At 26.7% G+C, this 13,001-nt stretch overlaps 2 protein-coding genes across 2 annotated transcripts; one reads left to right on the forward strand and one right to left on the reverse strand.

The window, feature by feature from the left end:
* The first annotated feature begins 315 nt into the window (after positions 1–315).
* LOC122850116 (ATP synthase subunit alpha, mitochondrial) lies at positions 316–2,993 on the forward strand. Its single transcript, XM_044149144.1, has 6 exons — positions 316–527; positions 951–1,067; positions 1,176–1,525; positions 1,607–2,490; positions 2,592–2,709; positions 2,790–2,993. The coding sequence occupies exons 1-6, from the start codon at positions 462–464 to the stop codon at positions 2,902–2,904; spliced, it is 1,650 nt and encodes a 549-aa protein (XP_044005079.1). The 5' UTR covers positions 316–461; the 3' UTR covers positions 2,905–2,993.
* A 361-nt stretch (positions 2,994–3,354) lies between these two features.
* LOC122850127 (elongation factor Tu-like) lies at positions 3,355–5,175 on the reverse strand. Its single transcript, XM_044149157.1, has 4 exons — positions 4,571–5,175; positions 4,005–4,376; positions 3,743–3,934; positions 3,355–3,657 (listed from the first exon to the last, which is right to left on the reverse strand). The coding sequence occupies exons 1-4, from the start codon at positions 5,135–5,137 to the stop codon at positions 3,355–3,357; spliced, it is 1,434 nt and encodes a 477-aa protein (XP_044005092.1). The 5' UTR covers positions 5,138–5,175.
* Between the last annotated feature and the right edge of the window lie 7,826 nt (positions 5,176–13,001).

Raw genomic sequence — 13,001 nt, forward strand, 5'->3', positions numbered from 1 at the left:
ATAGATATATTTTTTTTAGCTAAAAAACCTAAATAAATTTAAAATTTACCGCAATTTAATTGGAAAATGGCGTAACAAAATGGCCGCGTCTGAAAATTTTTATTTTCTATTCAATCTAATCTCAAAACAAGACGTATTTATACTTGAATAATATTTTTGTTTCATTAATAATTGTGTATATTTAATGTAAAATAATAAATTAAGATGGATAATTGATAATTTGGTTAATTAAAGCTGTTAATTAAATTAGACATTATGTGATAAAGTGACACCTACATCCTGTACAGTTAAAAAAAAATGGAATAAACTGCGCAGGAAAATGAGAGAGAAAAATAAAGTGGGAGACGAAGCTGGTTCCGTTTGATGTCCCTGATTTTTTTACATACACATCCTCGGCTCTCTCGTCTCTCGTACAAGTATCTGTAGTCCGAGTGACGGGCATTTAATTAAATTACACAATCATGGCCCTTCAATCACTGCGTTTAGCTGCATCCGTGGCAAAACAATTTCCAAATGCCACAATTCAGGTAAATTAATTAATAAATAATATTTATATAACATATTTGTTATAATTTCTATTGATATTGTTGTAAGAAAATTTGTACTACTAGTCGAACAACTACTCCCAACGTCATGGGCGCCGACATTTTTATTTTCACATTTATAATGGAGTCAACCGGTCACCTCGTTTTTTTACATTAAAGTTATCCAATTAACAATTAAACAACACAATTATTATTATTTTCATTATTTATTTACACATGTCAAATTATAAAATTATTATTTTTTTAATCTACAAATTATTTAGTGTCATGATAATTATTTTTATTACATAAACAAAATTCAACGCGAGTTATGTAACACACCTAGTACATGAACATTTTTTTTTTTTTTTCGATATTTTTTTGGTGAAGATTAATAATGAGTGAATTTAATTATTTTTTGTTTAGATGAAATGGCCAGTAGCAAGTGTATATGCTACTCGTAAATATCATGTCAGTTGCACCAGAAGATCAGCTGAAATTTCAGCTATCTTGGAAGAACGTATATTGGGATCAGCACCAAAAGTATGTTGATGATAAAAATAACAATTTAATATTGTTCTAATTATTTATGAGTTTATTGGTATTGTTATTTGATTGAATTAATAATTTATTTTAAATTAATTATAATAGGCTAATCTTGAAGAAACTGGTCGTGTATTGAGCATTGGTGATGGTATTGCTCGTGTATATGGTTTAAAAAATATTCAAGCCGATGAGATGGTTGAATTTAGTTCTGGATTAAAAGGTATGGCTCTTAATTTGGAACCAGATAATGTTGGTGTTGTCGTATTTGGTAATGATAGACATATCATGGAGGGTGATATTGTCAAACGTACTGGTGCCATTGTTGATGTACCAGTTGGTGATGAACTTCTTGGACGTGTTGTTGATGCACTTGGTAATCCAATTGATGGTAAAGGTCCACTTAATAATAAGCTTAGATTCCGTATTGGTACAAAAGCTCCAGGCATTATTCCAAGGTAAAATTATTATGCTTTAATATAATTATAATTGTTTTGTAATTTATTTTTATATTTTGTTATATTTTTTTAAATAAATAGAGAGTCTGTACGTGAGCCTATGCAAACTGGTATCAAAGCTGTTGATTCTTTAGTACCAATTGGTCGTGGTCAACGTGAATTGATCATTGGTGACAGACAAACTGGTAAAACAGCTCTTGCCATTGACACAATCATCAATCAAAAACGTTTTAATGATGCTGGTGATGATAAAAAAAAACTTTTCTGTATTTACGTTGCTATTGGACAAAAAAGATCTACAGTTGCACAAATTGTCAAACGTTTAAGTGACTCTGGTGCAATGGATTATACAATTATTGTATCAGCAACAGCATCAGATGCAGCACCATTACAATACTTGGCACCATACTCTGGTTGTGCTATGGGTGAATTTTTCCGTGACAATGGAAAACATGCTTTAATTATCTATGATGATTTATCAAAACAAGCTGTTGCCTATCGTCAAATGTCATTGTTACTTAGACGTCCACCAGGTCGTGAAGCTTATCCTGGTGATGTCTTTTATCTTCATTCACGTCTTCTTGAACGTGCTGCTAAGATGAACATTAAACTTGGTGGTGGTTCATTGACTGCATTGCCAATTATTGAAACACAAGCTGGTGATGTATCAGCTTACATTCCAACAAATGTCATTTCAATTACTGATGGACAAATTTTCTTGGAAACTGAACTTTTCTACAAAGGTATTCGTCCAGCTATTAATGTTGGTCTTTCAGTATCACGTGTAGGTTCAGCTGCTCAAACAAAAGCCATGAAACAAGTTGCTGGTTCAATGAAATTGGAATTGGCACAATATCGTGAAGTTGCTGCTTTTGCACAATTTGGTTCCGATTTAGATGCTGCAACTCAACAACTTCTTAATCGTGGTGTTCGTCTTACTGAACTTCTTAAACAAGGACAATATGGTAAATTCATTTGTCAATTATTACATTTTTTTTTAACTACAATATTTAATCATCAATCAATCAACAATATTAATTATTTTTTGTTTTATTTTTGTGCACAGTCCCAATGGCTATTGAAGAACAAGTTGCTGTCATCTACTGTGGTGTCCGTGGTTATCTTGACAAAATGGACCCAGCTAAAATTACTGCCTTTGAGCAAGAATTCCTTGCACACATCAGGTTAATATTTAACACCAAAAAACCATCTATTTATTATCTTGAACAATTACTTAATTTATTATTTTATTTTGTTATTTTAGATCATCCCACAAAGAATTGACCGCTACCATTGCCAAGGAAAACACCATCAGTGAAGCATCTGATGCTAAACTTAAGAAAGTTGTTGTTGACTTCCTCGCTTCATTCAACGCGTAATAAGTCATTATCAATTATCATTAAGAATTTAAATAAAAACAAGAAAAAAAATAAAATTTAAAACAAAAAAAAAAATTTAATAAAAACATTAGTAAAACGACGGTAATAGCTATTTGCTCCACTTCATCCAGCCTCGAGTTCGACTTTTATTATAACAGTTTATTATATCAATGCAGTAATTTTATTAAACAATTTCTGTAAATTGTTTTAATGACATGTCGATAATTATAATCATTAAAAAAAAAAAAAAAAACATTTTTAAATAATTCATTGACTGTTACTTCAGTATAAAAAAAGAAGATAATAGTCCTGATAAATTGTGTTGATACATTGCAAATAAATATGTATTACCTCATTTGTTTAAAAAACATTTTCATTTTAGTATTATTTTAATTTAAAAAAGGTTCAAAAAAAAAAGACGATTTATTTTAAATTGATATTAGATTTCATCTATTTTTTTTTATTTTGTTTTTCATCTTTACTTAGCCCACGTACAACAACTTCATTCATTTTATTTTTAACGACATGAATGGATTTTAATATTTTGGTAACAACACCAGTTGCAACAGTAGTTTTATTTTCACGAACAGTAAATGATTGTCCCTCGACCATTGGCATTTTTTTAACAAGTGTTAAACGTGCTGTTGTCTGTTCACCGGGCATCAACATATTGCTTGATCCTTCTACCAAAAAATCGAATCTTGTTTGCACTGACCAGGTTGCACTGTAAATTGGTGTACAATGTCCAGCAGCCTAAAATTATAATTAATAATACAAATGATTTATCAACTTGATGTAAAACGATTTATCAAGTTGATACCAATGATTGGGTACTTACAGGTAATGGATGAACTCGCCCACCCTCTGAGGTATCAAGGAGATACATTTGGGCTTCAAAATGATTGCTGGATGCCATAGTATCCTTAGCACTCAACATCATACCTCTAAATACATTTGAAAACTTGACCCCTCTTAATAAAACACCAATATTTTCACCAGCTTTGGCTTCAGTTACACTCTTATGAAATATCTGAAATTATTTAACATGTATGTTAACAATGCCCCATTTATATTAACTAAAAATAAGCAATTTTAATTACCTGGATATCTGATACACTTGTTTTTGTATCATTGTCAAATCCAAGCAGATCAGCAACTGCATTTTTTTTGATAATACCACGTTTGAGTGTACCAACAACAACAGTTCCTCTACCAGCAATATTGATTGCATTATCAATTGGTAAAAGGAATGGTGAGACATAGTCTCTTTCAGGTACTGAAAAATGTTCATCAGCAGCATCCATCAAGCGTTTTATTGAATCAACACCATAATGTGATTTTTCACCTTTTAATGCAAGCAGAGCTGAACCTCTAACAACTGGTGCTTCACACCCATCAAAGCCAATATTTGTTAATAGCTCTCTAGCTTCTATCTCAACAAGATCCAATAACTCCTCATCAACCAAATCAGCCTGTTAACTAATTTAAATTGTTATTCCCTTTAAAAAAATGGTTTTTTTCTTATGAATTATTTTTAATTAAGGTAACTCTTATGTTCAATGATTTATCAAGAAAAAAAAGAATTTAAATTAAGTAATACAATGATTTATTTAGCAGAAGCAATAGAGTTACCTTAATTAAATTTAAGAAGTAGCTTATTGTGTACCTTGTTGATGTATATGACAATTTTAGTGATACCAAGTTGTTTAGCAAGATACAGATGTTCTCTTGTTTGTGGCATTGTACCATCATCAGCAGCCACTAATAAAATAGCACCGTCCATTTGGGATGCACCACTTATCATATTTTTAATAAAATCAGCATGTCCTGGGCAATCTGTATGTGCATACCTTCTTTTTTTAGTTTGATATCCAACATGTGCAACATTTATTGTTATTCCTCTTGATTTTTCTTGTGGTGCTTTGTCTATTTGATCAAATGGCACATATTTACAATTTTTATTTTCTTCAGACAGTACTTTTGTTATTGCTGCTGTTAATGTTGTTTTACCATGATCGACATGACCAATGGTACCTATGTTACAAATTTCATCTTTTTCAAGACTTGATGAATTCCTTGTTGATAATGAATATATTTTAAATGAATTTTTTAACTGATATTTTAATGACAAATATTTTGATTTTTCAACAATTGAGTATGGACGATTTATTGATATTGTTGTTAATTTAATTCCTTGGAGTATTGTTTTAATACTCTTTCCTAGTGAAACCATTGTTTTTTAATATTGTTTTATTTCACTATTATTGTTATAATAACCTAAAATTATTTTTCAAAATTTATTGACATTTTTGTTTTATTTGTTGGATAAAATTATAACTATGTACTTACTTGATTGTTTATTTATTAACCAACTGTTTTTAATGATGCATTATTTTTTAATTAAATAATAAATATTTATTTGATTGTTTTTGTATTAAAAATAAGACAGTTTAACTTGGGAGAGATGATAAACAAATTGGATTATTCTCGAAAATTTTCAGGCTAAAATCATCAACAATTGATCAATGTATTTAAAGAAATTTAATAAAAAAATATTATATTTATTGTATTTTTATAATATAAAAAAATAAATAATAAAATTAATTGTTAAATAAATTAAAAAGCAATTTAATTTTTCCAGTTAAAAAGTTTTATATTTTTCCCGCCTAATAAAAACAAGATGGCTGAATGAGAGAAACACAACATACGCTTGCGCACCATTCACCAACACCAATAAATATGTATGATAGTGTGTGTGTGTTAACAACGTGTATTTATACAATAAAAAAAAATAAACAAAACATCACCGGCTTTTCGCTTTTAAAAGAACACGTGTTCCATGGTGCACAGCTTCTCATATCAAAATAAAAATTAAAAAAACATTAAATAATTTATTAAAGATATCAAATTAAATTAATCACAAAAGTTAGTTAAATATTTATTTATAATTTAAAATCATAATTGTTATATAAACTTGTGAAGATAAAGAAATAAACAAAACAAATAATAAAAATGGAGATAAGTGGCAAGGTGCAGAATCTCGATACATCATCATCATCAAACAGTTCAACACCAAATAATAATAATAATAATGATGATGATGTTGAAATTGTTAATAACAATAATACTGAACAATCCATTTACATTATTCGTCATTGGAAAAAAATTCTATTATACAAAGCAACAACTGAAACCAATGATGATCCTGTTGAAGAAAATAGTGAGGCTGATAATGTTGTTGAAAAAAATCATGGTAATGATAATGAAAAAGAAAATAATGATGCTGATGATGAAAATAAAGAAGACAATAATGTTAATCATGGCAAAATTGATAAACAAAGCTCACCAACAAATGAAAAATCATCATCAACAACAACAACAACAACAGCACCAATAAGCCCTCAACCAGGATGTTCCAAAGATTTTAATAGCAATAGTAATAATACATCAACAATAACAGAACCAAAAAAAGGAGTTAAAAGAAAGCGTGAAAGCAATACTAATAAATTAATGATAAATAAAAAACTTAAAAGAAGTGTAGACAAAAATACAAATAATTTTCCAGAAAGAAATCATTCACAAAGTAATGTTTTAGTTATTGACATTACATCAAGTGATGATGAATCATCAACTAGAAAAATTAATAATAAGGTAATTTATTTATCAAAATATTTATAACATTAATTTTTATTTTAACATTTATTCATGTTTTTTTTTTCTATCAAGATATTATCATTATTATTTTGTATTGATGTTTTTTCTGTATTTATTTTAAAGCAAGATGAATCAAAACCAATTTTGCCAGCAATGTTACCTCCAGAAAATGATTATAGATACGGAAAAATTACCATTGGATCATTGGATATAACAATGATAATAACTGCCGATCAACTAAAACAAGCAGTTGATAGTAAGTTAATTGTGATTAAATAAATGTTGTAGGTATAAAAATTGTAAAATAATTTTTTTTAATTTTTTAGATGTTTCAGGCGCTAGTTATTCAATTTCATTACTAAAAAAAGCTACACAAGCCTTGGAAAAAAGTTGTTGGTCACATGTAGTTTGTCTCTATGATACCTCAAATGAAGCTAAAAAATTTGATGAATTGACAACTCCACCATCATCACCAGCATCATCATCATCATCATCATCACTATCTGATCAGGATATAACTGATGATCAAGATGCACTAGATGTACTAATTGACGATCAGGGTGCACCAGATAGAAATGAACTTGCTTTCGAAGAAGATTTAACTTGTCCAAAACAAAATGATAAATCATCAATTAGAAAAATAAATAATATGGTAATTATTTTATAAAAATATTTATATTTTTAATTTTCATTATTTCTTTCTTATTTTAAATAATAATAACAAATAAGTTATTTGTTATTAAAAATAAAATATAAATTAATTATTAATTTTATTCGTTTGTTATTTTTTATTACAGTAAGTCATGGCTAAACAACAAGCACCAGAATATCATCAGGTTCAATTGTAAAAAGTTAATTTTTGTTTATTTGTAAGTTTTAAATCCTTTTTAATAGGAAATATTTTTAATAATTATTATTGTAATTTATATATTTTCAAGACCAAAATTATCTTGTTGAACTTTATATTTATTTTTATATATCTTCTTTAATTTTTGTTCGTATTATATCAATTATTATTATTACTACATATTTATATTACAAATAATAATTCTAAAAAAAATTTAAAAATATTATTTACTTGATTGTGTGAATTATCAATTTCACGTCAACTGACACGTTGAAGTCAGTATGTGATAGAAAAATAAATATTTATAAACTAATAATAACACAAAATTTTATAGTGTAAAATTCATTTTTTTTTCTTCCAAAATGTTTTGTGGTGACTTATATCTGTCTTAATATTTAAATAGTGCTATCTACTTTAGTAGTATATATTTAAATATTAAATATAATTTTATTGATGCTGGAATATTTAAAAAATGGAATTATGATAAATTTTTACCAAGTTTAAATAATAGACATGTTAATTTACCAAGTTTAAGTGACTCTGTTGGATTAAAAAATTCACGTAAATTTGGCAGACATATTTTTGCTAACAAAAATATAAAACCTGGTGAAATAATTGCTATTGAAAGACCATATGCTAGAATATATTATGGTGATATGAAACTAAGATTTTGTTGTCATTGTGGTATTACGAGGATCATTTGCAAGGCTATTGTTGAAGCTGATTGTTGGCTTGAAACGTTGAAGAATAATCTTGATAAAATTGATGCTGAAAGAAGTAATTATTAAAATGAAAAATAAATGTTGAGTAATTTTCTTAATCATCGGGATAATTTTGTTTTTTAGATCCATTGAAAAGAGGCTTTGTCAATGAGATATTTGAGTCAAATAATAGTGGTTTTTTCGTAGTTGGAATACTCCAAATTTAAAATTATCATAATGGGATAAATTGTACTTAAATGAGAAAAGAAAATCTTAATTAAGATTATAAACTTTATAAAAAATCAATGCATCTTATTGCGAATTTTTTTATTTATTTCTTTTATATTCAGTGAAATATTTGAAATATAAGAACATTGGTAAAAATGACGCTGAAAAAAGGTAATTATTAAAATAAATATTGAATAAGGTTTTTTTTCACTATCTTTTTAACACAATATTTTTTTTTGGAATGGTAATAAAATTTATATTTATTCTTATTTATATTTACATAGTGGTTACATTGTTAAAATTTGAAATTAATCTAGTATTAGATAAAAGATTATTAATCATTTATTGAGCTACATATCAATAGCTTACGAATTATCTAATTTTTGTTTTGTTGCTTCCCTTTTTTAACATAATCAACTCTCAAATATTCATGTTTAATTTGTGTTTCAGACATACCATTTTCACATGATATGACTACCCTCAATTTTTTTTTACGTTTTCTTGATATTTCTTCTGCTTTTTTTATAAATTCAGAAGTTACACCTGTGTTTTTAACGCTAAAATAATACATATCTGGTGAATTTTCAAGAACTTTAATGGCTGATTTATTTGTAATTTTTTTGCTGAATGGTAAGCTCAACAACAACATATTTTTAAACAATTTAATAGAAGAGTCAGTGACGTTATTACACCCATAACAATCAAGTGTTTTTAAACAATTTATCTTTGAAATTGCATTCATACCAATATCGGTTATCCAATCACAATACATTTGTAGCTTTTGTAATTGCCTCATTTGATTGGCAACATTATATAAAAAATCATCGGTAACTCGAGATATTCTCATACCTAATTTCTCGTTACATTTATAAAGGTCAATTAAACTCATTTTATTTTCACGATATTTACACTCGTCTTTACGAGCTATTATTTTACGTCGAGCAAAAGTAAAGTAATCGATTAGACTTTTAGGACAGTTTATACCACCAATTTGAATTATTTCCAAGGCCTTTAGTTCATAAACCACCTGCAAAACAAATAATTCATAAGTACTTGTATGTAAAGAATAAAAATAATATTTTTGCTTTTTTTTTTTTTTGTAATAGATATAAAGATCAACTTACACTAGTGATTTCTTCTGAAAATACAGCGTTGTCCGCCATGCATCCAGACCAATTGGACAGATTCAGTTCAGTCAATGTATCAGCAACATTTAACAATGAATTGATTAAAGTAACAGGTACATACGTACCGGGACTTGAAAAACATTGAAATATAATTTTTAATACTTTTAGTTTAGAAAGACGTGTAAATGCATTATCTAATATTGCATCATCAATGTATTTAATTCTTATTCGAAGTTTCTCAAGATTTGGACAATATTCATTGATAACTGGAACTATGTTACAATGACCATATGCTGTCAAGTCTAATTCTGTTAAATAACGACCACATTTATTAAGGAGAGATTTTAAAAAACTAAATTGTCTATCGATTGTTGGATAATTTTTAATTAAATAATTTGGATACTCATCATATTCCCAATGAGTTATTTCAAGTTTTTTGACATTAAACCAAGAATAATAATCAAGAGCTCTTTTCCATTGTTTGCAAACTAAAAAAATAAATTAATTGTTATTACTTAATAATTTTTTTAAATTAAATAATTTATCTTATGTGTTAATATTTTCTTACCCAATGCAATTTTTGGCCTTTCACATGCTGGAAGATACATAAATATTTCAGCCAGGCAATAATCATTAACATGGTCAATTGTTATTTTATTGTGAGAGTTTATCTAAAAAAAATAATCAATATATTTATATAAAATATCTTTATTTACTATTATTAATTATTTAAATTTAACGCCGCTATTTAAATCTACAGTATAGGCAACACTTTATATTTATTATCAATTAATTTAAGTTTATCAAATATTATTTTATTATTGTGTTAATAATAAAAATAATTCAATATTTTTTATCTAAAAAGTATAGGGTATACTGCAATTATTTTAAACTCACCTCATCATTTATTTTGCTAGAAAAACGTGCTGAAAGCAGACTTGTAATTTTAAATTTTTTGGCAAAGTTTTTTTCCCATTCTGATTTATCATATATTTTGTTGGAAAAACGTTTTGAAAGCAGACTTGTAACTTTATATTTTTTTTCAAAGTTTTTTTCCCAATCTGATTCACTTAATCTTTTGAGTTGAGTCATATTTTATTAAATGTGATATGCACAATAACCAAGTTTTTGTTTAATATTTTTTTATTTCAATGTATTGTAGATATTAAAAAAAATTTAAATAGCCTACTCAGATAAATTATTTTGCACTGTCAACTTCGCTGTCGACTGCTATGTATCGACTGAATGGAATCAATTGGTGATCAGCGTGTGTACCTCGGTCCTCGACCAAAAGCACATGTTGCAAATTATTGACTGGTAAATTGATTCATGTAGTCTTTTAAACTGACTAATTTTTTTAATTTTAATGATAACTGATATTATAATATTATATAATATATATAAAAAATTATATTTAAAAAAATAAACAATAAAAGTACTTAATTGTTAAATAAATAAAAAGCAATATATTTATTGCATGATTTTAATTTTTCCAGTTGAAAAGTTTTATATTTATCCCGCTTAAAAAAAAATCAACATGGCTGAATTGTTGTTGTTTTTTTTTTTTATTTATTTACATTTATAAAATAAACAACAATATACCTATAAAAAAAATTGACACACAAAAAAATAAATATTTATGAAATAAATTTGTGTTTAAAAAATTAAAAGAAAAAAAATACAACATTGATAAACAATTGTACACAATTTTATTTCTATGAAATAATTTCTCTGTTGATGTTTTATCGAAAAATAAAAATTTTTTTTATTAAACAATATTATCACAAGATTATTTATTTTAATTATCATTTCGATCATTCATCATTTGAAATTATTTTTTTTACATTCATTAAAATTGTCTTGATTTATATCAATCAACCAGTTATCAAATTTTGGTTTGTTGTTTCTCTTTTTTAGCATAATCGACTATTAAATATTTATATTCAACTTGTTTGTTAGGCATATCATCTTCACATAACATGACTACTCTCAATTGTTTTCTACGATTGCTTGATATTTCTTCTGCTTTTTTTATAAATTTATGAGTTACACCTGTGTCCTGCACGCGAAAATAGTACAACTCTGGTGAATTTTCAAGAACTTGGATAGCTGATAAATCTGTTATTTTCTTGCTGAATGGTAAGCTCAATACGAATATATTTTTCAGCAATTTAATAGAAGAATCAGTGACGTTATTAGGCCCATAACAATCAAGTATTTTTAAACAATTCATCTTTGAAATTGCAACCATACCAGTATCGGTTATTAGTTCACAATAAATTTGTAGTGTGTGTAATTGTCTCATTTGATTGACAATATTATATAAAAAATCATCATTAACTAGGCATATTCTCATGTCTAATTTCTCAATATGTTTATAGAACTCTGTTAAACTCATTTTATTTTCATGATACTTACGTTCGTCTTGATGAACTATTATTTTACGTTCTGTGAAAGTAAAATAATCGATTAGACTTCTAGGACGGTTTATACCACCAACTTGAAATATTTCCAAAGCCTTTAGTTCAGAAACCACCTGCAAAACAAATAATTCAAAGAATAAAAATAATATTTTTGCTTTTTATTTTGTATCAGATATAAAGTTGAACTTACACTAGTAATTTCGTCTGGAAATCTGGCGTTGTTATCCATGCATCCAGACCAATTTGACAGACTCAGTTCAGTCAATGTATCAGCAACGTTCAACAATGAATTGATTAAAGTAACAGGTACATAAGTTTGGCGAATTGAAAAACATTGAAATATAATTTTCAATACTTTTAGTTTAGAAAGACCTGTAAATGCATTATCTAACATTGCATCATCAATAAATTCAATTCTTATTCGAAGTTTCACGAGATTTGGACAAGATTCATTGATAACTGGAACTATGATACAATGACCATATGCTGTCAAGTCTAATTCTGTTAAATAACGACCACATTTATGAAGCACTAGTTTTAAAATATTGAATTGTTCATCAGTTGTTGGATAATTTTCAATTAAATTATTTGGATACTCATCATATTCCCAATGAGTCAGTTCAAGTTTTTTGACATTAATCCAAGAATCATCAATGGTACTTTTCCATTTTTTGCATACTAAAAAAATAAATTAATTATCATTACTAAATAATTTTTAAAATTAAATAAATAATATTATCATACCCAATGTAATTTTTGGCCTTTCACATACTGGAACATGCATTAATATTTCAGCCAGGCAATAATCATTAACATGTTCAATTGTTATTTTATTTTCGGTGTATGAATCATCACCATTGTAATAGTTTATCTAAAAAAAATAATCAATGTTTATATATAATATATTTATTATTGTTATTAATTATTTACATAATAATCAACACTTTATAATTATTATAAATTAATCCAAGTTTATTAAAAATGTTGTTATTGTTGTGTTAATAATAACAATAATTTAATATTTAATCTAAAAAGAATGGCGTACACTGCATTTATTTTGAGCTTACCTTACTATAGACACGTTTTGAAAGCAGACTCTTAACTTTTTTTTTTATCC

Source organism: Aphidius gifuensis, linkage group LG2 (genome assembly GCF_014905175.1).
Source record: "Aphidius gifuensis isolate YNYX2018 linkage group LG2, ASM1490517v1, whole genome shotgun sequence".
NCBI classification, from domain to species: Eukaryota; Metazoa; Arthropoda; class Insecta; order Hymenoptera; family Braconidae; genus Aphidius; species Aphidius gifuensis.